This window comes from Cynocephalus volans, chromosome 7 (assembly GCF_027409185.1).
Source record: "Cynocephalus volans isolate mCynVol1 chromosome 7, mCynVol1.pri, whole genome shotgun sequence".
Lineage (NCBI taxonomy): Eukaryota > Metazoa > Chordata > Mammalia > Dermoptera > Cynocephalidae > Cynocephalus > Cynocephalus volans.
This window is the reverse complement of record NC_084466.1, coordinates 143,658,970-143,684,580: the sequence shown is the minus strand read 5'-3', so window position 1 is coordinate 143,684,580 and position 25,611 is coordinate 143,658,970. Positions and strand designations below refer to the sequence as shown.

The 25,611-nt window shown below is 47.3% G+C and overlaps 1 protein-coding gene across 1 annotated transcript in view; it reads right to left on the bottom strand.

Moving 5' to 3' along the window:
- The window catches only part of HABP2 (hyaluronan binding protein 2), a 31,609-nt gene extending 6,799 nt beyond the window's left edge, over positions 1–24,810 (bottom strand). Inside the window, exons 1-9 of the mRNA XM_063103431.1 lie at positions 24,742–24,810; positions 13,948–13,984; positions 7,111–7,221; positions 5,507–5,618; positions 5,177–5,183; positions 3,803–3,908; positions 2,914–3,033; positions 2,251–2,422; positions 1,006–1,100 (exon numbers count right to left, since the gene is read on the bottom strand). Of these exons, the coding sequence (XP_062959501.1) occupies positions 1,006–1,100; positions 2,251–2,422; positions 2,914–3,033; positions 3,803–3,908; positions 5,177–5,183; positions 5,507–5,618; positions 7,111–7,221; positions 13,948–13,984; positions 24,742–24,810 (829 nt within the window). The remainder of the gene's footprint in view (positions 1–1,005; positions 1,101–2,250; positions 2,423–2,913; positions 3,034–3,802; positions 3,909–5,176; positions 5,184–5,506; positions 5,619–7,110; positions 7,222–13,947; positions 13,985–24,741) is intronic.
- Between the last annotated feature and the right edge of the window lie 801 nt (positions 24,811–25,611).

Genomic DNA, 25,611 nt, shown 5'->3' with positions numbered 1-25,611 from the left:
GTCCAGCACTAAGCGACTGTACTGGTGCTCACGGGGTGGGCACGTAGTAGATGCACCATTGATATTTGTTGAGTATATTGATATAAAGCAAGTCTACAGTATTAATGATGAAGATGCTGCTTTTTCCTTCCTATTTTAACACGTGTTGCTCCTAGGATCTACACGTATGTACAGACATGTAGGTGTGTAGATATACAAACCCATACTGGGTATGTACTTAGTGATTTGTTAATGCACACATACATTTTGGAGGCTTTTCCAATGTGGAGGGAAGGATAACTGATGCAGTAGCTTAGGGGAGACAAGATGTTCGCACAGATAACTGTGATGCAAAGGAGAGAATGATGCTTGCTGTATGGGTGATGCCTTGTTTTGTTCCTTCAGGTGTGTAAAGAGAGAGAGATAACACTTCACTTGGGAGATTAAGGATGACTTCCCGGAGGAGGGGATACTTGAGTTGGTTCTCACAGAATGGTTGTGTCTGGACAAGAGCAGATATGGGGTGGAGTATTATAGACAGAGGTAACCACAGGAGCAAAGGCACTGATATGAAACTGTTCAGGGAGAGAATCCATTGGTCAGGGTGGGAGGGTGCATCATTCCAGATGTGGCACAGAGGTGGGCTAGGGCAGACTGGCAGAAACACTGTGAGGCTGGAATTCAGACCATGTTGCTTCCTGGCAGGATATGGGGGCCTATCCAATGTTTGATCACCACTGTACACCCACTGCCTAGCACAGAGCAAGAGATTGATAAATATATGCTTAATGCACCAGCTTGCTGTTAGGAAACATGAGTTTACAGTTGGACCACCTGACCTGAGCTTACCAAGGCATCCTGAGTGGGGCAGAGGATTGGGCAGTTGGGTTAGCACTGGGGTGGGCATTGGTAAAGCAGATGTGGAGGAAGGATGGGGTGCGAGGGAAGAGGTGCCAGGAATGTCTCTCTATGGATCTGCAACCCGCCCCCCCCATCCCTGGTGCCTTCGGACAGTCACGGACTTACCGGCTGAGCAGGCTGAGACATCACAGTACTCCCATTTCACCTTCTCATTGTTAAGTTTAATGAAGCACCAGGGCTTTTTGTCTCCATCTGGGTTTCTAAAATTTTTTTTAAAAAAGTAATAACTCAGGGTTAAGTCTTGGTAAACCCACCTGACCTCATTAAAGGACCTTTGTTTAAGAGGGTGCCAAGCTCTAGTGCTCCTCCAGGAGCCCCATTCCATTTGAGTCATCCAATAGGTTAGCAAACTTTAGCTTAGAAGGGTGGTCATAGTTTTTCAGCAAAATCTCAACTTCCAGAGGGGAATCCCAAGGACCAGGAAGTAGTTCACAAGCCTTGTGCCTGACTCATGAGACATATCAAGTTGCTTGTAGGAAAAGAATCAAGATCCCTATAGAAGACATTTCTTGGTCAGGGAGGAAAATAACCACAGAAACATGGTAAGAGTAGGGTGCCTCTGCCTGAACCTCTCAATTCCATGCCTGGGAATCCTCTGAGAAAGGCTGCCAAGGGGACCACCCTGAAGACAACTCCACGAAGGGAACAGTTCCAGGTGAGTGCAAGTGGAGGGTAACTAGCATTTTGTGCAAGGAAAATCCTCTTGTGTATGGAGTCAGTTTAAAGACCCACGAAGGAGCTCTGCTCCTTATATGCAAGTCATGTAAGTCATTGGCCTTGGTTAGACAAAGGCAGTGGGAGGAAGTCAACAGAGTGGACTGGAGTCCATGGAAAGGGGAGAAGGTAACTAGAGTCAGCACTCGAGAGGGTAATGGCATTGTCCTTACTTGGGAAAACCTGAACATCCTGTGGCAGAGACTGTAATGCTCACCAGACATTCCATTTGCTCCTCTACATACCTGTCTTGAGGTTATGTGGGGTCACATGACTGTTTCTCACTGATGATAGATGCATGAGGAGGTGGCATGTCACTTCTGGGTTGAGGTAGTGGAAAACGCATATGCTCCCATTTTCTCATTTCTTCTTGCTCTTTCTGGGCATTTGAGCAACTTTGTGGAGCTAAATCCCTTGTCATCACCACCACCAACCCACATGACACATCTTCCCTTAGTAAGAAATAAACTATGATGTATTTGATCCACTGCAATTTGGGGGTTGTTTGTTACAGCAGCATAACCTCTGACTGTTCTGAGTAGGAAAATCTTCCTAGAAAGAAGGCTGATGTGTTTCAATGGTCTCTTTCAAAATCAACTGACCAAGATTGAGTCTGGGGAATAAGGTGAGTTTTACCTGCAGAAGTTGTGCTCCCCAATCCCATGGGCCTCAGCATCTTCCATAAACATGTTGTAATTCTCCTGCAAGAGGAGGTGGGAGTTCCAGGAAAGGCATGGGTGCTGGTTGATGGTCCTGCTCACTTTGCCTCGGTAAGAGAGGCCATCACCAAAATAGCAGTCATCAGAACCTCGGAGAAAGCAGGCAGGCATGTGATAACAGGCGTGCTGCTCCCCAAAAGGGCATGGTGGGTGCATCAAGAGGTGATGGGATGGGACCTGAATATTTATCACTCTGAGATGTCACCACAAAGTTCCAGAAAGAAGGTTGTTTGAATGTTCTACATAGACCCTGCTTAAAAATGTGAAATACAGTGGAAGTGGAAGGTAGGAGCTTAGTTCCTTAAGTTTGGCTCACCCATAAAAAGGTGGAGAGTAGGCTGGGACCAGGGATGCCCAAGTGGTCAACTCGTTGCAGTACATCCTGGTTTATTCTATTTCTTGTGGAAAAAAATATTTTCTGCAGACATACCCTATGCCCTTAGGTTGGAAGGCTGAGGCAACAGCAGTTTGGGAAACTTGACTTGAACCACATTCTGGCAACAAAACCCAACCAGGAAAGGATTCCAGAAAGCTCACTGTGGCTTTGAGTTTCTGATAAAGTAGTGGCAGAGAACCATACCTATTTCACAGAATCTTCCCCTGAACTGGTCGGGACAGGTGCAGGTAAACTTAGATCTCCCCTTACGCCGGGAGCAGGTGCCACCATTTTGGCAGGGGTTTGGCCGGCACACAGGAAGTGCTGTGAACACAGGAAGTGGGGCCAGGAAGGCTCTTCAGAAGGAGTTGCAGCCTGCGTCTGAACGACGAGGAGACGGTGGTGGCACTCTTCTGGTGTCTGTCCTCTCACAAAAGATGGGTCCCCAAAGGAGAAAGGCAGACCCACTGATACTCTAGTAAATGTACACATGAACATTAAGCACATAAGCAAACAAGGGTGGAGAAGTATGTGGACAGAGACCATGCAAAAAGAGTATATAAGGAGATGGGTCACTCAGCTGAGAATAAGAAGAGACATGGACTGAACAGGAATTTGGAAGCCAGTCTGAGCTAGCTTGAAACCCAGCTCAGTCCCCTGATAGCTGTGTGGCCATGAGCAGGTTAGTTAACCTCTCTGAGTTTTAGTTTCTTCATCTGTAAATCTCTTCCCTGCAGTGTTTTTGAAAGAATGTGAGGGAGAACACAAATCTTCTGAGACAGTGCCTGACTCAGCAGTGACTCAATATGTATTAATTCCCCTATGTGGCGCATTGCAGGAATAGATCAGGGCCTATTTGCTGGAGGAAGTGAGTTTCAAGATGATCCCTTTTGGGTGGGAAGGGAAACAGATCAATCCATTTCCACCAAGCTCTTGAGGGATGATAAATCCTTAGGAATCCTAGTTAAAAGGACCTTCTTGGATGCCACGAAAACATCAGATGCACCTGGAATTCCACACACTAGGATGTGGAGACCACAGGCACAAGCTAGAGCAGAGGAAGCCTAAAATAGATGCGGCCACCACCACTTACCTCTGGAGCAGTCTGGACCTGTGTAGGGGTATTTACAGGCACAACGGTAGTAGGGAGGACTCTGCGTAATGAGACATTCACCCCGGCCACATGGGTTGTTCTTACACTTGTGCCCTATAGGAGATCCAAAGAGAAGTGGGGGTAAAGCGCAGGACATTATTTGGGGCACAGTTGTTTACCTTATGGTGATACCTGTCCAGTACAATGTTTGGGGGTGGGTGACGAGTGTGTGTGGCCTTGTCCATGGTCCTGAAATGCCATGCCACACCAGGACAAGGTCATGGATGCCTGCTTCCCACGTTCCTTCCAGTGCTCACAGTCTGCACTCTTCTATCTTAATAAAAACTTCTATAATTTTTACACCTTCGATAAACAAACAGAGCTGTAATTGTAAGAGCAAGGTCAAGGGTTTGGTTCCCCATACCCACCGGACTCCAAAACAAAACAAAACAGAAAACTGATGGAGCCACAATTTTAGTCTTTCCATTTTATAGCTGATTTCATATTCCATACACAGTTTTGCCACTCTTCTGAGAAGCTGAGGGACAAACCAGATACTATGTTTATATCTGATATCCCCAATCCTCCTGAAACACTTATCAAAGGAATCGAAAGATTGAAATGGAAGAGTAAGTAAACAGGGCACAGAGGAATGACGTCAACCACAAAGCCCTTGCAGTGGACTGAATGGCCCCCAAAGTCACTGAAGTTTAATCTCCACTGTAACTGTTGAGGGTGACAAGTCCTGTTATGATAATTGTAAGGTGCGTTTAATGGTGGTCATGGGCGTGGTTCTCAGGGCTTTAAAAAGAGCATATGAGAGTCTCTCTCTCTGCTCTATTTTCTGCCATGTGAGGAAAAAATTGCTATAAAACCACCACCAAGAAGACCTTCACCAGATATGTTCCCTGGACTTTGGACTTCCCAACCTCCAAAACTGTAAGCAATAGATTTCATTTTTTATAAATCACCCAGCTCCAGGTATTTCTGTTATAAGCTACAGAAATGGACTAATATAGCCCTATATATACATAAGACCCTCATTGCCCCCACCCCATCTAGATGGTTGTTAGATTAGAGAGAATCCAGGTTCTCTCTGGGGACACAATTAGCCAATACGAGGAGGTCTATCCCTGATGTTTTACCCCATGGTCTCACGTTATACCCACATGGGCTCACTAAAGGCAGACACAGTGAGGACGGCAGAATGGAACAGCATGGGGCCAGGAGGCAGGCACTGGGCCTTAATTTCTGCTCTACTCCTAACTAGCTGGGTGACCATAAGAAAGTCCCCTGCACTCTCTGGACTCCCTTTCTGTAACTAGGTCAGGCCTTTTGTGCCCTGAGATCCTTCCTGCTCTCCCATTTGGGGACCATATTTCTCTGTTGTGGTTAGTCTAAACACTCTAAAAATGAAACCCTGAGTTTGTAATACTTTGGGGGTAGAGTGCACCTCTTATCCTCTCTTAGCCTCAATATTCTCATCTGTAGAATGGACATACTAGTTCCATCTCACAGTGCAGGGGTGGGGATTTAGTCAGGCACTGCCTGTGCTCACGCAGAGCAGTCCGTGACACATGGTACAGTATGTGCAGTTATAATCCTTTCCATGGGGCTGCTCAGCCCTTCCTTACTCCCTAGCCTTGGGGGAGGAACCGCCTCTTGTTTAACTCTGAGGGAAGTATACATCTAGTGAATATGCACTCACCTTTCTGACACCTGTTCCCAAAGAAAGGGGCCGGGCAGCTGCACGTGAAGGTGTCCCCGCTGATGAGGCAGTCCCCGCCATGTTTACAGGGGTTGGACTGGCACGGATCTAAGACACATGGCAGATGTGAATGTTGGTAAGAAAGAGCAGGTGAGAGAAGCCCCCACTTGGCTCATCTCATTTCAGTCTTCTGCCCGCAATGACAGTCACTACATAGCCAGTGACCCAGGGTAAGGGGAAAACGTATGTAGTCCTTCAAGTGCGAGGAGAACTGCAGTCGCCCGACCAGAGAGGGGAGGCGAGAAGGAATCGTGACTGCCTTTCCTCGGCCTGGCTTTGGACGGGCCTTTCTCATGGAGAAACTCCCTTTTCCCTCATCAGGGTTTTGCCCTCCCACTCTTGCTGGGAGTGCTGCAGGGTCTGCCTCTGATGCTGGAGGCATTTCACAAGCCTCAAGACCTCCCCTACTCCCAGTGCCCAGGGCTGGAGGTCAGGAGGGGGGAAGGAGACCCACCCCTCATGCAACACACGCTTTCTGAACACCAGGAGAGAAGACCAAAGGCAAGAGGGTGACAGAGGAATTGGCGGCGAGGAGGAAGTGACCCAGTGGCCTTCATCTTTCTTCAACGACTTGTTCAGTTAGATTTTGTCACATTTCATCTGTGCCTCTGGCTTTTCATGGTTGTCTGAATGGATCTTCCCTTGGGGAATTCTTTATCCTTCTGCTCACACACATTGTTCTTCGGTTCAGGAACGAGGGTCCCTGGGCCCAGCTCTTGTTTTGATGGTCCCTTCTGATGTTTCCCCGATGCCCTGTGTCTTGCCCTGCCTTCCAGGCCACTTCGCGCAGTTACACAGCCTTTGTTCAGCTGCAAAGTGCTCTCCATTCCTTCTCCTGGCTCACTCACATGGCTCTGCTTGGACCCAGCTTCTTATTTTTCTTTTTATCCCCTTTCTGGGGTTAAGAAGCCACAAAAACAAAAACAAGGGTGGTAGAAGCACACGTGGGTAAGTCTACACACACACGCACACACACACACACACACACACACACACACACACACACGCATGCACGCACGCACGCACCCTAATGACAGTGGAAAACCTCTGAAGAGTGAAAAGAGAAAGAAAAACACAACGAAGGTGGTAGGGAAGGAAAGTCCCAAAGCTGAACTTGTGAATGCTACAGCCCGATGCTCAATGCTAACTCATAGATTCTTCTGCATAGCTAGGACCTGACCTGCAGTCAGAGCGATGGGAATGATTTTGAACATGACTGCTCTTCACAGGGTCAGGAGACCTGGATGACGATGCATTACTTTGCATGACCTTGGCCCAGGCAGCACCTCCATTGGCCTCACTTAGTTCATCTGCCATTTGAGGGGAGGGGTGATGGTTTCTAAGAACCTCCCCTGTCCTCACACTATATGGTTCTAAACTAAAAAAAAAAAAAGTCAGTATAAATAATTTCTTTCATGCCTATTTTACGATGCTGGTCAGAGAGGAGAGAAAGACTCTTGCATATGGTGACACAGGAACTCCCCTCCAGGCATGCTTGCCCTCCTCCTAGGAAAGCCCCAGAAACAGATGTGCTACCTACCATCCTCTGCATAGTACCAGTCAGGATTCTCAGGGTAGGCAACAGTATTACTGGCGTTCTCGTCCTGGTTGTAATGCTCATAGCTGTGCTCATAGTTGTCGGGAGTCCAATCTGCGGGTGCGGGAACGGGACAGAAGAAACCCTCATCATTAGACCCAAATAAGTCGGTATTTTTATTTAGTTGAACATATTTTCCCCAGAGAGTTCAAAGTCCTGTAGGAGGAATCCTGTGCCTTTCCAGCTCTCCACACTGATAGGGGTGGAGAGAAAGGGTCAGGTTTCCTGACTTTTCATTTGGGGGTGTTATGACTGATCAAGGCGGTGTTGGCATTTGGCAGGGTGCAGAGCACCTGACTGGAAATGGGGAGAAGTCAAGTCCTGACTTTCCACAAACCATGACCTTGGGTAAGCCAATTGTATCCTTGGTGCCTTGCCATCTTTGAAGAGCAGGAAGAGGACTGGGGTCTAGCAGGTCTCCAAGGTCCTATGTGGGGTCTGCCAGGGTCAGATCTTGAGGCACTTGAGTGCTTTATGGGGTGGTTCTGAAAATGATACTTCTTGATGGAACTTTATTAGTCCTCTTTGCTTGATAAAGTCAAAGAAACTTGTCACTTTCCTTTTGGTCATGGCATCAAACTACTTCCAAGTTTTATCTATAGAGTCATTTTAACAAATAATATTCATTTAGCCCTTACTGTGTACCAGGCCCTGTGCATGTACATGCACCCTCTCATTTCCTCCTCACAAAAATTGAGGAGGTGTTATTATTCGCTCTACTTTAAGTTGAGAAACCTAAGGCAGAAAGAGGTTAAGTCTCTCGCCCAAGGTCACATAGCTAATAAATAGGATGCTAAATAAGGCAGTTTGTCTCCACTGAATTTCACTAGCTCAGCTGCTGTGCTTACCTGCCTCAACTGGCATCATACATGGCCTCGAATACATCCACATTCACCCTTGGGAAAAGGTGTCCCACCATCCCTATTGAATATCCAGCCTGACAATCAGGATAACCTTGAGAAAGTTCATGGATCTTGCCCACTGAAACAGAAGGCAGGTATGAAGTTGCCCACACTGTAAACTTCACGCTAGGCTGGTCATCGGGAAAAGCAGGCGTGTGGAAGGCCGGACGTAAGCTCTTTGCTCTCTGGGGGAGACGCTGGTAGCTCTGGAAAGAAGTTTGAGGTTTGAAGAAAGTTGGATTGACTCTGCTGTCTGCAGCTGGCGGCAGCATGGCAAGGCAGCAAGTTGGAGCTGGAAGGAAGCTGTCCGGAGATGCATATGATAACGAGGAGAAAAGGCACTCCTGCAGAGCCCGCTGATGGCTTGGAGGACGGCACTTTACCTGGGCCTGATTATCAACCACATTATCTCACTCCTCTCAGTCATTCTGTTATAGTCTTTATCTCTTTGGCTTTTGAAAACTCGACTTTTGCACAATGGCTGTTTTATAGTTCCCATTAAAATGGAACTATCTTTTTATTTCTTTTTTGAATACGATAACTCTGGTTCCTTGCCAAAGTTTCACCTCATTTATCACAGTGTCGAGTCAACACCCCCTGTGCTTGCTCATTATTTCTCCTGAGCTGCTTTTCCCACTATGAAAATGCTCCCAGAGGAGGCCACCTTTCCAGGGATGAGGATCTAGGTTGAAGATAAGGCCATTGTCTTCCTGGAGCAAATAAAGTTTCCTTCCATCTAGCACGATAAAGCAGTGAAAGAGAGCGAGAAGTGAGGAAGGAAACGTTTTTCTGAGTTTGACATGAAAGATTTCAAATTGACATTTGGAAGAGACAATGGGGTTTGGTAATGAGATGATCGCATCATTTATTTATTTCTTTTTCTTTGGAGAATTTATTTTTGTTTTTACAACAGGTGTTTATAGATAACTGCCTTTCAGTTTACTCCTGTAATTTCTCCCATCTCTCCCACAGCTTAGGGGTCTAGTCTTGGCTAGACCAGTAAGAATCACCCCCTTTGCAGATAGTTGGAATGGGGACAATTCTTACATGGATGGGATGGCACAACTTGTCCAGGGCATGAGGGGATGGGTGAGATGTCTGTTGGAGGATTTTGACTTGAATTCAGTTCTATGAACAAGGTCTGCTCATCTCGCAGTGAAGCTAAAGAGGGAATAAAACACTCTCTAGGGCTCAGGGTCCTTGGTTAAGGTGGGTAGAACAAGCAGAGGCTGGGTGGCCCTAGATCACTAGTGTGGACAAAGCCACCCAGCTGGAGGCTGTGCAAGAAAGCCACCAAGACTCTTTACTCCTGGGGTGTGCTGCTGCAGGTTTTGAAGGTGCTTTATAGGAGCATCACCTGGGAGGGTGTCTCCATCTGCAAGCTTGAAGCTTTGTTGTCTTTTCTATTATGTTGCCACTTAATCCTATTGTCTATGTAAATAATTTGTCTTGTGCACCTAAAATGGGACAGTATTATGCCAGGTGCAGGAAGGCACCTGGGGGACAGCAGAGAGTTGTATAAATAAGAGTGGGATGTAGCCTTGCCCTCAAAGGACACTCCATCTGGGTTGGGAGGAGGAAGAAAGGCAGCCGAGGAAGGAGAGGAGAGGGTAGTGAAGATACAGGGGAGCTAGATGTGGCCAAGTCTAGGCCTGGTGGCCTCAAGTTCTACAATGGAATTCTGCTGTGGAAGCAGCCATTCTGATGACAAAAATGGCCCCTGATCATCCAGCCCTCCCTGTATCCACACCCTTTGCAATGTGACTTTTCGGCTTTTCCCACCAAGAGATGGATTTCCCCACCCCGTGCGTCTGGGCTGGCCTTGGGATCTGCTTTGGCCAATAGCATGTGGTGGAAGGACAGTATGCTAGCTCAAGGCCCGGGCTTCAAGAAGTTCCCCGTGTTTTCTCCTCGGCCTGGAAACCTGTGACTACCATGTGAACAGTTTGGCCTACTCTGCAAGCACATGAGGGAACATGTGGGCAGCAGCAGGCCCAGTGGTCCCAGCTGAAGCTTCAGGCAAAGGAGAAACCCCAGCCAAAATCAGCAAAATGAGATCCCAGCCAATCCACCAGCTGACTACAGACACATGATGAGGCCCAGCCAAGACCAACTGAGCCTGATGCAGACCAAAAGAAATGCCCAGCTGAACCCAGCCAAAATTGCCAACACAATGGATTATGATCCACATAAATGGTTGGTGATAATAATCCACTAAGTTTGAGGTAGTGTATTATGCAGTAATAACAAACACACACACAGGGCTTGACTGATATTAGGTTGCTAATGGGGTAAGAATTTTAGATACAAGAGCATTCCTTATGGCCCAGTTAGCTGCAGAGTTTAGGTTTGATGGTTGGATCTCAGAGGGCGTATCTGTCTTTGGGTTAGTATTTAACTTGGTCTGATTTGTTTCCTCCAACTAGATAGTTGGTTTTAAGAGAAAGAGCCATTTCCATTTGTCTTTCTACCTTGCAGGGCCCATGCAGTTAGCATATGTGTTTGACAGAGCAGTCTCTTGGCCAAACCTCCCTGCTGACCGGCCGGCACACAGCTCTATGGCAACGATGGTGTCTGCTTAAAGCAGAGCAAATGGAGGAATTTCGGGAAGAAGCTATGTGATGTTTGGGTCAAAGGTATTCGGTAAAGAAAATGCCTGATGAGCTCTGTAGGAATCTAGAAACTTGTCCAAATACCTTCCTGGGAGAACAAGGATCCCAATTTCACAGGAAATTTGGTTCCATTGGTGGATTGTAGAAAAACAGCCCAGGTTTAAGGACAGATTTGAGACTTTCTCCAACCTATAGAAAAGGAGAGAGCTTTTAGGAAGAAAGGAACAGCTGTCAGAAACATTTCATGTTAGGTATCAAAGAAATCCTTGTGGGTTTTTCTATGTATCAGAGTCTGTTTCTACAAATTATCAGGAAGAATGGTGAGAGTATCCTGAGTTAACCCAAATAATCCTAATAATAGGTTATTATGTATTGAGCATTTTCTATGCTAAGTAAATGTGGTGGCACGCAATCTTATTTCACTTTAAAGGACCCTATTATTATCCCTATTCTACAGATATAAGGACAAACTAAGGCCGAAAGCGATGGCAGGTCTACCTAACTCCAAGTCTTGCTTGCCTTTTCACAAGCCTGGAACCCCTTCTGGGTTTGTGTTTCAGGAAATGCCATGAGTTTAGCTTTCAGGCAGGAACACACATTGGGAAATCTTCTTTAGCCCATGCTCGGGGTCCCTCCACCGGGATTACTGTGGTCCACCGCCAGGGTCTCCCGGAGAAGCTCAGACTTCCTGCGATGGGGGCTTTGCAGCTGCTCTGGTTAAAGAGCTTGCCAGATGTGTGGAACGGAATAAAAATCCCCGGAATGCTGTCCCTGTTGGCGTCATCCATCACTGTGGCACAGACGACTCCTCTGAGGGCCTCTCCCAAACCCCAGCCCTGTCGGCCTGCATTTGACGCGTCCAATCTGGCTGACGGGGCGAGCCCAGCGGAGACCCTCGCTGGCAGGCAGCAGGACAGCTGATGGATGGGCTCAGCCTGTGTTGCTGGGCAGAGCCAAGCCAGCTTTGAAAAGGCATTTCCACAGGCTTGCTGGCTGCCGTGTCACCTGCTTTGGGGAGATGGGCAGAGTCTGTGCTGTTTGATGGCTACCTCCTCTGCCATCCGTTGGGGATCATGGACTGGGCACCTTCTGCTCCAGCAAGGCCCTCGCCATGCACTGTCTCCAGCAAGACCAACCGAAGAGGCAGCTTGCCTGTGGGCACAAGCCACGCTGTTGTGTAAAGCCAGAAGAGATTTGACAAATTCCATCAAAGCACAACCCCCGTGCGGAATTAAATCAGACACCTACCAGGGATGTTCTTAAAACCTAATCTACTCTTTGCAGAAAAGCCCAACCACTACATCTTGCCCAACTCCACAGCTAGAGGTTAATGGAATGCCTCGTGATAAACTCTGGAGACCAGGGGCAGCCTGCTTCTGAATTCCTTTGCTTACCCACCAAACTGTTAGAATCTATAGGCAGAGTTCTTGTAGCACCCAGTTCTCAGGATGCTAAATCCAATACTCTTCATTCCCTACTAAGTTGTTTTTCAACCCACACTTAAATACCTCCGGTGCTGGGGAACTCGTTATCGACCAAGAGCCCAGTAGCCCATCCAGATTTTTGGAATCTTCCTAACTCTGACGGTTGGGAAGTTCTTCCTGTTTGTAGATCAAATCTGACCTATAGCTTCCAATGTATTTAGTTAACACTATAAACCTTATGGACACATAGAACCAATCCACTCTCTTTTCTGTGATCTCTGTTCAGTAGGGCCGTTGCTTACAGTTGCAACATGAACATGTTCACTGCACAATTACAGGTGTCGTAAACTCATGGCAGGTGTCTTTTACAACTTTCTGGCAGATGGCAGTAGTGTCTTGAGGTAAAGAGCCTCCTTAATTCCCACAAATTTGCCTCATAGACTAGAAGTGAGGCTGCTTTTCAGATATTTGTAAAGAGTGAGGTTGCCTGAGTCTTCTGTGCTCCAGTTCCTCCCACGGTGTCACCCTAAAGCTTCTGCAGCTCCGTCTCTCCGACACCCAGGCCCAAGAAACCCCTTTAATAGTGCCTGAGCAATTTCTGCTTGAGGCTGGGGAAGAGGCAACTCTCCCAGCCCTTGGCTTTGGCCCCCTCCCTGGGCTCTCATGTAGATGTGGGTGGCCATCAGCAAGCAATCTCTCTGAAATGGGACCCTTCTGAGGAACTGAACTCCATGTTGTCGAATACTCTCCTTTGCTTTGGAAAAGACAGATTTTCTCAAAATCCCACATGCATGCCCGTATAAATTTCTAAACCAACTCCACAAAATTCCCTGAGCATGTGGGGTGGGAGAAAGATCTGGCATTACTTGTGCTGAGCCGGCACAAGTCTGTCCCACGTAGGGCTCTACTGCTGGAGAATCTTGACTGTCGCACTGAATTTGGCAAGGTCACCACCATCTTTGCTCCAAATGGATCCTAGATCCAAAGCTGAGATGTGACTGTGGTCTCCATGTGCTGTCTGCCTGGCTCTGGGCCTCTGTGAAGGACCAGTCCAGGTCCCTACCCATGGGGGATGTTGGCCTCTGGCCAGATGGAGTAGTGAGCGGAGCTCAGAGAAGCAGGAGGGAGACTCAGGCCCAGAGTCAGAGACCAGGAGCAGGTGACGTGGTAGGAAGGAGCAGCCCCGCTCAGCCCTAGTGGCTGTGGGGACCAGACAGAGGAAAGCGAGACGAAACAGTGGAGAGAGAGTCTGTGAGAGACTGAGAGCCCATGAGAAAGAGCAGGACCTGCCGGGAGTGGACGCGTTGAACCTGAGGACGCAGAGGGACGAGGCAGAGGGGCAAGGGTGGTGGTGCTGGTGGGAGGCCCTCGCTGGGGTGGATCAGCCTGGGGGCTGCCTGTTTGAGGTGCTGGCCTCCCCCCAAAGGAGGGTGTAGTGAATGGGGGGGCACCAGGCCGGCCCACCTGTGTCACTGCTCGGTCACACCCCCACTTTGTCTTGGACTTTCCAGCTCAGCTCACCACTAAGGGGCTGTGTGACCAGGAGCAAGCTGCTTCCTTTCTCTGTACCTCAGTTTCTTTCTCTGTACAAGCAAAAGGTTTATGTTGGCAGTTTTTCCCTTGGGGTCCTGAGACTGGGCATCAGGGGTGTCCATTGGGCCACTTAAAGTTGTATGAAGAATTGCACACATGCAATTTGAACAAATCCTCACCGGCATGTGTGACACCCCTACCCAGTTGAACCCTGGGGTTTCTCCAGCACCTCCATTCTCGGGCCCCCTTTCCTCTTCCCAGAACCAGCCTGCGGTTGGTGGGAAGCCCCAGCATGATCAGCACACTCACCAGGGTCCAGGTCTTCAAGGAAAGACATCAGGGAGAACTGAAAAACAAAACAACACAGAGTGCAGCAGAGTTGAATCCGGGGCAAGGCCGAGCCAACCGGGTGCCCTCCTGAGCTCCCGTAAGCCAGAAAAGATCCCATCCGGGGCACTTTCTGATGGTTGCAGATGGCACTGGGGCTGGAGGGAGGCTGTGGGGTCTGTTTGAACTGCCCCCCGTCCCTGCGCTCACTGAGCCTGGCAGCATTGCCCTTTGCCTTTGGCAGGGATGCAGGTTGCTGGCACCTGCCTGCTCTTGTGTTGGAACTCGGCTGCCCAGGTGCTGATGCTTTTGCAAATTCCGTGATTATCATCTGCCCTCTGCTTGATTGTGCGCTGCTGCATTTCATTCTCATAACAACCCTGGGAGGAGGCTTTTATTAGCCTTGTTTATGGCCTAGAACATTTAGACCTAGAGGTCACACAATTAGGATAGGATTAGGATTCATGCTCAAGTCTAGGTGATTTCCTTGGGTGATAGCTCCTGGTGATCGGGGATGGACAAATGCTTAAAACTCTCCAATGACTTCCCCTTGTTCTTGGAATAAAATACAAACACCTGCCAAGACCTACAAACTTCATCCCACTGTTCTCCCTCCCAGAGCCCCTTACTAAGCCCCAGCCGTGCCTGGCTGCAACGTGGCTCAAGCCGAGTTCCTCCCACCTCAGGGCCTTTGCACTTGCTGCTCCCTCTGCCTGGAAGCCCTCCCCCATGGCCACCACTAGGTCTCAGTTTAAACGTCATCTCTTCAAGGAGGTCCTCCCAAAATGCCCTATCATTGTGACATTCTCCCCACCCCATTATTTTGTTACTGCCCCATTTAATTCCCTCCATGGTCCTACTACAGCACATGGTTTTCTTTTTATGTGCATGTCATCTGTCTTTCACATCAGACGCTGTCCTCCAGAAAGGCAGGGATCTTGTCTGTTTTGTCATTGATGTATTGTTCATTACTTAGCATAGAGTTTGGCACAGGGCATTCTTCAAAAAGTTTTTGCTGAGTAAATATACAATGATAAGAACAATCCCTTTAAGAATGAAGTACTTAACCAGAAAAAGAAAATTGGACTCATTTAATAACTGGAATATGTTCTTTCACTTAAATCAGGGGTTGGTAAACTATAGGCCGTTGGGTGAAGCCCAGTAGTTGCATTTTTGTAAATAAAGTTTTATTGGAACACAGCGATGCCCATTTGTCTGCATGTTGTTATGGCTGCTTTCGTGCTGCAGTGGCAGAAGAGTTGTGACAGAGAAAGTGTAGCTCAAAAAATTTACAGTCTAGCACTTTATAGACAAACTTTGCTGACCTCTGATTTAAAACATGAGAGTTCTATCAATCACACGACAGGTTTCCTTTTGGGTCTTGGCTGCCAGAAAGCCGAGATCAACGCGACACGTCTTCCCAGTACCTCCATCAATCTCGGCAATTTGGTATATTTGCTTTCTCTACCCTCAGCAGAAGTTTTAATTTTCTGTTTTACTGTAGGCTTCCTTAAACTATTCTGGATAGTAGTCAGATGATAAGCTAGCAAAGAAAGATAAAAAGAGGACACAACATCAGCAGATAGTATTATTGATAAAAATGCTTATCTTGAATCTACTCATGAGGAACATGACAGATCCAGATTGAGACCCAAATTGTGGGGCATTCTACACAATAGCTAGCTCAGACACTGCAGCAATGTCAATGTCATAAAAGGCAAAAAAAAGATGGGAAGGTATTTCTTTACTAAGAAACATGAAAACTAAATGTAGTGTGTGATGATTGATTGAACTCCAGATTTAAAAGAAAAGCTGTAAAGGACATTATTGAGACAATATGAACTTATATTACATAGTATTACTGTATCGATTTTGAATTTCTTGAATAGATAATGGTATTGTGGTTCTGTAGGAAAATGTACTTATCCTTAAGAGGTGCATGCTTAAGTATTTAGGGTGATATCTTCAATTTACTTGCAAGTGATTCAGCAAACAAACAAATAGGACACACACACACACACACACACACACACACACACAGGAGAGAGAGAGAGAAAAAATGTGGCAAAAGGTAACAATTGTTGCATCTATCTGGGTGAAGGATATTCAATGTATTATTCTTCCCACTTTTCTGTAGGTTTGAAAAATTCCAAAATAAAGATTGGCGGGGGAAGGGAGGCCATGTATTCTCTGATACTGTGTGTCATTGCCTCACAGTCTCCAGGCCTGCAGGGAATGAGACAAGGGACAGGTGCTTTGTTTGCAGGGTGGGGTGGGGCTGATAGTGGGGCAGGCTGGCAGCGGCAGGGCAGTTCAGGTCTTAGGGCTGTTCCTGGGCTTGGGGTGCTCGAACAGGGAGCATCTGAAATTGACACCTCTGGGCGTGAGTGCCCAGAAGAAGGGACGTGAGGGGACCCCAAGGACAAATGTTACTCCTCCTTTAATCTCTCCCCCATCATAGCCAGTCCACAGTGACTTGGTCCTGGTCCTAGTGCCCTGCCTCATCTTCCCTCCATTGAACTTGTCCTCAAGGCAGGGCCTGTCCCTCTCTACCTGTCTCCACTCAGTCCTGAAGATTTTTCTATTTGAGCTGAATAGGGTGGGCCATGCTTGGCTCCCGTCAGTCCTGAGAAGCAGGCAGGACAGGAGAGAGGACTTTGGGAAACATCTTTCCTCAGGGCCTGGCAGGAAAGTGCCCTCCAGGACCTGCACCTGGGCCAGAGCCCCACAGCTTGGCTCTAGTTGGAGCCTGAGGGACAGCCAGGTGCCGTGCTGCCCATAGCCAGCAGATGGCAGATGTGCCCTTCTTAGGAGCTGACACTTGGAGTAAAACCCAACAAAAAGAAAGCGGGGACTTCCCAGGCTGGGCTGGCCCTTCAGAGCCTTAAGGCTCTCAGGGGTATCAAGCTGCTGCTGCCAGTTGTGCAGTGTGGGTTGCATGTCAGGGGGTCTCAGGGACGTGAAGCAAGTCACTCATTTTGTGACAGACAGAGGCTGTGGGGTGATGTGGAATCTGTGCTGTCTGGGGACCACATGGGAAAGGCCAGGTCAGTAGCCTGTTATTTATGCCACCCATCTGGATCCCTGGAATTGACCCAGATGACAGCACAGATGGGAAGGATGGACACAATATTTGCCTCCTTCCAGCCCATTGTTCCACTCAATTTTTCCATAGAGACAGGGGAATGATAGAAGAATGCTGACTCATGGGACTTGCAAATCCAAAGAGGAAGGAAGATTAATGCAGGAGGAGGAAGAGGAGGGGGTAACTAAGAAGGAGGAGGAGAAGGAGGGAACTACTATCTCTGATCACTTTTATTAAGAGCTGCCAATGGGCCAAGGACTGTGCTGAATGTTTTATACGCACTTGGTCTTGTTTATTGCACACAAACACTTGATATTTCAGGTACTATAATTATGTCCATTTTAGAGGTGAAAAAAGTAAGGTTTGCAGAGATTAAGTTGCCCAAAATAACTCAGCTGGTAAAGGCTGGAGCCAGGATACAACGGAGTCAGTCTTACATCAGAGTCCTTGCTCCTAAAGCCACTGCTGTGAGGGCTGGGGCACCTGTGGAGGTATACATTGCAACCAAAGAATGGAGGAGAAGGAAACAGAGCCTAGAAGCGCTTCTGCACCCTAAAAGAGGCAGGGTGTTGAGCTCAGTTAAAAAATATCAGGTCCCCTGTTCTTGAAATGCTCCCCAGCAGGCCACAGAGAGGGCCTCTTGGCCCCTGTGACAGCTGAGGAAAGTACAGAAGTTGGATCGAGCCTCAGCCAGTCCACTGTGGCAAACACAGTTCAACAAACATCTCCACCCAACTCAAAAGGCGCACTCGCACTATTCCTGGTTTCAACAGAGCTAACACGGCATGTGGGCCCAGCCGACCCAGCTCCTGGTGCAGGGCTCGACACAGCTGCTTCTAGCATGTGGAAAGGTAGGTGTTGTGCGCAGATTTAGAGAGACCATGCTGGCCCTTGTACTGCACACACAGGCTTTCTGCACCCAAGGCTCAGAACTTCAACTGGCCCTAGGTTAGCAGCAGGCTCTCGGCAGTGTTAAACACCCCCAGCCAGCTTGTCTCAAGGTCTGGGGTCTTCTAAGATAAGGTTGTTAGTGAAGGAGGCAGAAAGGGGCAGAGAGAGAAGGATCCTGTGTCTCCGAGTCTTACTGATTAGGGTATCATCTCCTTGGAGGTGGGGGCATTGAGGTCTAATCTATTTGGTCCTATCTTCAATCCAGTGATTATTACAACTCAGGTTCTTCCTCTGCCTTTCAGAATTACAGTCCATCTGGAAAAAAACCCAAAAAGGCTGAGGCTAAAAGTCTGAGTTGACGTGTTCCGGGAATTAATTGATAGAAAATGTTCTCAGAGGATTGGGAGGCAGTGCAGGGGTAGGGGTGGGGATTAGATCTGTCCCTGGGGGCCAGAGGCTCAGCTCTGAATGAACCAACAGCAAAGAAATATTTTCCCTGGTAGGTAGAAGGTTGGGACTCTAATCCCAGCCATCCCTTCTTCCTTGGATGTCTACCAAATATCTACTGGTAGACCAGATGTCACCGACCAGCAGGGAAGGCTTGCCTTACTCCTGAGGGCAGCTGGGCGTGAGAGAACTCTGCACTGTGGCCAAGGGAGGCTGCAACTGCTGGGCTAGAAGGCGGACAGGAACAGGTGTGCACAGGTCAGCAGGGCCAGTCCCCACTTCTGGACAAAGAGCTCAAGGCCAGAGTGAGTGATGGAGACGGCACAGGACGGGGGTTGCCAGTGTTCAGTCACCAGCCCAAGGGCTGCCTCAGCCATCCTCCTGCTCTGGTTCCTGCTGCAAACATAAGCTATGTCATGAGATGAGCAGTTGCGCCCAGGCACTCAGTCCTCTTTTTTTTTTTTTTTTAATTGTGGTAAAATGCACATATTATTTATTATTCAACCATTTGTGAGTAAACATACCATCAGTGGCATTCATTACATTCAAAAGGTTGTGGAGCCATCACCACTGTCTATATCCAAAACTTTTTCATCATCCCCAGTGCAAACTGTACCCATTAAACAATAACTGCCCCTTCCTCCATCCCTGCAGCTCCTGGCAGCCTCTGTCCTACTTTATGTCTCTGTGAATTTGCCTCGTCTAGGTACCTCCTATGAGTGGAATCCTACAATATTTGTCCTTCTGTGACTGGCTTTATTTTACTATGCATAGTGATTTTAAGGTCCATCCATATTGCAGCATGTATCAAACTTTCGTTCCTTTTTATGGCTGAGTAGTACTCCATTCTCTCTCTCTCTCTCTCTCCCCCTCCTTCCCACCTCCCCACCACATTTTCTTTATCCATATTAATCTGCTGATGGATGTTTGGGTCGTTTACACCTTTTGGCTATTGTGAATAATGCTGCCATGAACATTGGTGTACAGATACCTGTTCGAATCCCTGCTTTCAATTCTTTGAATACATGGGTGTGGAGCTGCTGGGTCATGTGGGAGTTGTATGTTTAGCTCTTTCAGGAACTGCAGTACTGTTTCCACAGCAGCTGCACTATTTTACACTCCCACCAGCAATGCGTGAGGGTTCCACCTTCTCCACATCCTCTCCAACACTTGGTATTTTCCATTGTTAAGAATTGTAGCCATCTAACACATCTAATTCTAGTTGTGAAGTGGTGCCATGCGGACCTTTCTAATAATGAGGAGTCTTGCCTTTCTTGACTTAGCACGCAAGTTGCTCGATGCTGTCTTGTGATTGGCAGGTTCCCTGTGGCTTTGCTTTTATCTGAAGCTCAGGGCAAGGAGGCAGAGGCTGTCATGGGGAAATTTAGAGGTCAAAGGAGAAGGCACTGGCCCGGGGTCCCTGTGGATGGTTTTTGTTTTGGAAGTTTGAGTCAAGCCACTCATAGGACCACCATGACAAACCAGGAGGTATTGTAAGGAGGAACTGGCCTGGACCCTTCATCTGCAGAGGGGGAAGCTGAGGCCCATGGTGAAGTGGCTGGTGTAAGGACATGAGTAAATTGCGGAAGGGGGCGATTCAAGCCCATCTCTTGGCTCTGACATCTGCACATGTCCTGGCTCACTCAGACTCCCACTTGCAACAATTTCCTTTCGAAATAAATCAATTTAGGTCGAGAAAAGGTGAGTCCATTTAACAAAAGTATTAAGAAACTAGTTTGGCCTTTCGCAAAATTTCAGAAGATGGATTCATTCACGACTAAAGTTCTGAAAACACTGAACTAATTGGTTAGCTATCTGGCAAGACTTGATCCTTCTGGTGTGAGAAAGCATAGCTTTGGGGGCTGTTGAGGGAGCCTTCAGGTGGGAGTAACTTTATCTCCCACTGGAAGCTGGAGTCTGAGGCCACTGCCTGGTCTGACACCTTTGATACCACATCGAACAGTCTGGTTCATCTTTGAGCAGTGCCTGGCCTGACGGTCTACACCACAGTGGTTATGAGCATGGAAGTTGGCATTGGGCAGGCTTGGATTTGAACCCAGCTCTATAACCTCCTAGGGGTGACATCTCGGGCAAATTGTTTAACTTCTCTGTAGCTTCGTTTCTTATCTATAAAATGAGAATGACACCGTTCCCTACCTCATAGTGTTGTCAGAGGCTTAAATGAGATAATACACACAAAGCACACAGTCGTCTGGCATATAGTAAAGACTGAATAAATGGTTGCTACTATCACTATTATTATGTCATTACTATTAGCCACTGTTACCAGTGAGTTTGGATTGTATTTTTTTGTGGGGGCAAAGAGCTGAGTGACCCCCAGAAGAAGGGCTGACTGAGGAAATCTCGCTCAGCACAAACTCTACTTGTACTTGGTTGCTGGGTCCCAAGCGCATTGTGCCAATCCCCTCCCCCCACCACTTTTCCTGGGATCTTTGCCAAGTCTTAAGCCAGGAAACCTTGTTATATTAATTATGAAGAAAAAGCATGTTTTATTTAAAATCCCGGCTGCCGAATTTTCTGCCATGCTGTTTCTCCGTGACAGCAGGATTGCTTTTGCATTTAGGAAACCCTAATGAATTTAAAATATAAATATATCTGTGCCTATATACACAGGCGATTTCCTGCGACCCAATTTCTCTAAATACCAGTATACACTGCCAAAACTAATGAATTGGACTCGTGCTTAAGATCAGTTAAACAACAAAAAAAAAACCACCAAGAGAAGTTGTAGTGAGACCCAGTCCCTCCCTTTTCTATGAAGTTCTATGTGGATAACAGTGAGAGGGAGGGACCTCTCTCTGGCCTCTCCTAGGCCTGAAAGAGACTGACATTCTGGAGCATCCAGGCTTTGAAAAGGGTGGCTCACATCGTCCTGTCAAAGGCCTTGTTTGGTTTGGGGACCCATTTGGATGCTTGAATTAATCAGGTGCTGAGCCTGGTTACCTGCCCATCCCAGATTGGCTCCAACACTTCAACATCCACAGGGCTTCTCTCTCTCTCTCTTTCTCTCTCCCTAAAACACAGCCAGGCAGGTAACGCACATCAGTCAGAGGGGCTGTAGAGACAGGTGGGGACTGTAGGATCTGGGAGACCCGAGCTACTTCTAACACTGGGAGCAGTTGCTACTCACCGCTGCTGCATGGTGCCACACAAGGATGTAAACCCAGTGTTGCTAGAATATCCGATTCTCAAGAAAAGCCCAGGTCTGCATCATTACATTAGGTGAAATGTTCTGACTTTCAAATCTCACCAAGCAAGGAAAGAAAACTAAAATACTCTTCAGGCTGACCTTCTACTTGCCAGATAAAACTCAGGCCATGAGCAGAATGTACTCCAAGCTGCCAATTTGCAACCTCTGGTCTACACAAACATTTTTGCTGCTCTATATCTGGAAAGATTCTAAATTTCTAGGGTTTAAAAAGCCGCAGAAGCATGAACAAACAAGCATTCTTCTTGTAAGTCCCCTTTGCCAGGAGAGGAGAAGCCATGGTCTTTCCTCTTCTCTGGGAATGGGCCCAGATAAGCAGGCAGGCCTGACATGCATTGTTCTCTAACCTCTGACCCTGAAAGAAGTCAAATTCCATTAAGGCTGAGCCCAGCCACGCGCCAGATCACTCTAAGAACCATGGCAAGAAGAGGTTTCTGAGACAGGCCACATCTTTCTTACAGTTAAGCAGCCTCCTGTGAGGAACCAGGAGTTGGACAGACTTGGGTCCCAATCCTGGCCAGAAAGTTAGCTTAACACCTCTGGCTTGTTTCTCTTCTGTAAAACAGGGACTAAGACAAAAGGCTGTGCTAGGACTGGTGCTCCACGCTGATATGTAAGGAAAAACAAAGCTGCAGCAGAACAGGAAGGCACTGGGAATAATTTCCTGGAGCTCCCAGCAATGCTATTTGACCTATGTCTCTTAGGCTAGTGGATTTCTGAATAAAAATCTACATTAAAGACAATCCCAAGGAGGGGTCCTTGTAACATTTGCTGCATGATCTGAATTCATGGGAGAGTATCCAGGCGTCTTTCTAATGGGTGACAAACATAGATCCTGTGACTGCTTTTCTTTAGAGATTCAGAGGCACATGGAGTCCATTACACTCCACCCAGCATACAGGTTCCTGGTCTAGAAGCCCCTATTCCCACAGGAAGGACCATGCCCCTGAAGCTATGTGAACCTGAGAGATCTGATCCTCAGCCAGGGCCACAGGGCAGGACACCTGTCTGGAAGAACAGGAGCCTGCAGTCCGGAGCTCAGCTCTGCCACTTCCCAGCTACTGTTCATGACTTGGGGCCAGTTATCCAGCTCTGTTTCAGTTAAACAGGAGCGGTAATAGTACCTATTTCTTAGGGTCCTTCCAAAGATGAGCCAGTCCATGGAAAGTTCAGGTCCAGCACTCAGGACTTCTCATTCAATGGTAGCAGTCAGTTTTTACTTTTAGCTATGTGGGGCTGGAAAGGCCAACCAGCCCATCTGGCTATGTGTCTTCTTTGCCCCCAGTGATGCCCCGAACTCTCCAAAGCATCTGAGCCACTTGACCGCTTTCCCCTGGATGTCTGTGTGCCGGCCTGTGGAACGTAAGCTGCCTTCCCGACCACCTGTCTGGCACACATCTGGGGTAAGAAACATTCCAAAGGCCCAAATCCTCTCTTTGGAATTGACTAAGCTCATTGCCTGAAGGCTAACTCTCGTATTTACTCTTTTATCCATTATTGACTTATAATTTCATTGCTAACCCTAAAAATTCACTGGGGCTTGCAAAAAAGGAATTTGGGGGGACCATTATCCTTTCGTGAGCTTCAAACAGACAGTGTCAACACTTCTACTTGCCTGCAAACTTTAGCATCTAATTCTTTCCGACGAGTACTTTCCCTAAGCCCCTTATGGGCCTCTGGTAATTTCTACCGCCTTTCTCTAGACCTGTGGTATTTCTGCTGTGCCTGGCCCCAGACATCCAACAAGCAATCAGATGATGTACGGCCCTTGATAACAATCTGTAACTGCAGCCACCACATATATACAAGTCATAATTTGGAAAGAAGCCCCTTTCAGAAGTGAGTCACTTGGCAAGTTAATATAGGGCTGAGACAGGTGTCTGAGTAGTTTACTGACAGCAGAGAAGAAGCTGTTGTTTTAAAAACATGCTAATCAGAAAACCTATAATTTAATCTGCTTCCTTCAGGAAATGCTCTGTGGGATGAAATGGGAAATAAATTGCACAGGTACTTAATAAGATAAAAAGGTTATGACTGTTGTTTCCGTTCTCATCCCCCACCCACTCTCTACCACCCCAACAAAGAAGAGCATTCTCTGATTTTTATAGACATTGTATTCACTTTGGAAATTTTAAGGGAAAAAAGCTAACATTCATTGAAAGCCACATGCATGACCTTGTTTAATCACGACCCTTCTCAAATTTGTGAGAGATTAACTCCTGGTTTGCAGAAGAAAATGCTGAGGCTCAGAGAGGTTATGTTACTCACCCCATGTTGCACAGCTAGCTTGTGGCAATGCTGAGATTCAAACCCTGGCATCTAAGCCCACACTTGCCATAGACCACAGCCAGCATGGGTCCCCCAGGAGGCTTTATTTCTGCTTGAGGCCCTCTCTCACATGCCCTACCCTTGGACCACAGTGGCACACAGCAGGAGCCAACATCTTGAGAACTCATCTGCTCCCAAAGGTCTTGAGTCCCCACTGAAGATCCTGTGATGGTGCCTCTCTCCCCTTCTCACCATGACCTTCCTCAGGCCCCTGCTCACCTTCTCTGAACCATGCACTGTGGTCTCGGGGGGGAAAGGGGAAAAAACACTAATCACAAAGCTTCTCCCCAAATCTAATCTATCGAAGCAAACCCCCTTGCCAGGACCATTTACAGCCAGCAGGATTCCCCTTTAAGGCCAAAATGCAGGAGTTCTTATCCTAGTCTTGGCCTGAAATGGCTGGAAAATTGGGTGTGTGTGTCAGCATCGGCTCTAGATATATTTTCCGCAGGAACGGTTAATAACTTTCAATGGCTTCTCAAAGGGGTCTCTGAGATTAGTGACAGATGGCAACCCATGCCTTATCAGACTTTCTTGCCCAGTCTCCTTTGTTGGAAGACGTTTGTGGAGGCTGTGCTCCAAGAGGGTTCAAGTCAGACGTATGTCACCATGAGACTCTCTAGTCAACAGCCACCAGCACTCCAGGCCTGCATTAGCTCCTGTAATCAGGACATATTCTACTTGGCAACACTAGCCTTTCACAACTAAAGTTTCTCATTGCTCCCGGCCCAGCTAGTTTGGTCCTACTAATAACCTCAGGGTCTCTCGACTATAGATATTTGAAAAGAACACTTACCCCAAAGGCTGTCTTTCCTACCAGAGCCATTAAGAGCAGAACATGGAGATCAGACATTCTGGCAAACATCTTTGCAGTTTAAGGACTTGTGTTTTGCTCTCAACACAATTTCTTTTGTTATCTATGCCTTTGGTGGGGAGGGAATGTCAGTCTCTGAGGATTCAGGAACCAATGAAGAGGATGCAAATTATTAACTAGGCATCAAATACTGTTTAATGTTTAATGCTTTGCAAACCAACTATCTTGAATAAACAAATGGTAACTTTGGGGCTGGTCTGAGTCATGGGATGGTTTTTCTTCTGGAGAGAAAGTCTCTGAAGAAAGTGGCCGACATAAGCAGCCCCCTGGCTCCTGGGTGCACATGGGAGCTGCTGAGCGTTCAGTGCATAAGGTCTGGCAATGCAACTAGCACGTTCCAGCCACAGGATGAAAGATCAGGTGGGCTTATGCCATAGGCTTCTACCATTGCTGATTCAAACAGAATGTTAATAAACCTCCGATTCATCAAATCTCAAAGAATTAAGGCATGGATGGGCTCTTAATAACATCACACTTTATATTCATGAAAGATAAATTAAAAGATGCAAAACTGCTATTGACAAACATTGATTCTGGGCCCTTTGAAGTGCTGTCCACAGTTGCTTGTTGGCTTCGAAAGTTTTCTTTTAAATCTCATTACGTAAGTCTTTCACTTTTTAATCATTTTTTTCCTTTCATTGGAGTTTTTCTTTGATCAAGGGGAGGGGGAAAAACATGGAGCTCATATTTTAGGACAATTGTTTCTTATGTTCTTTAGCTACGCAGTTGCAATAGGCCTGACTAAAGCAGCAGTTACCTATTGAGCATGGGTTCTCATGGACACAATTGATC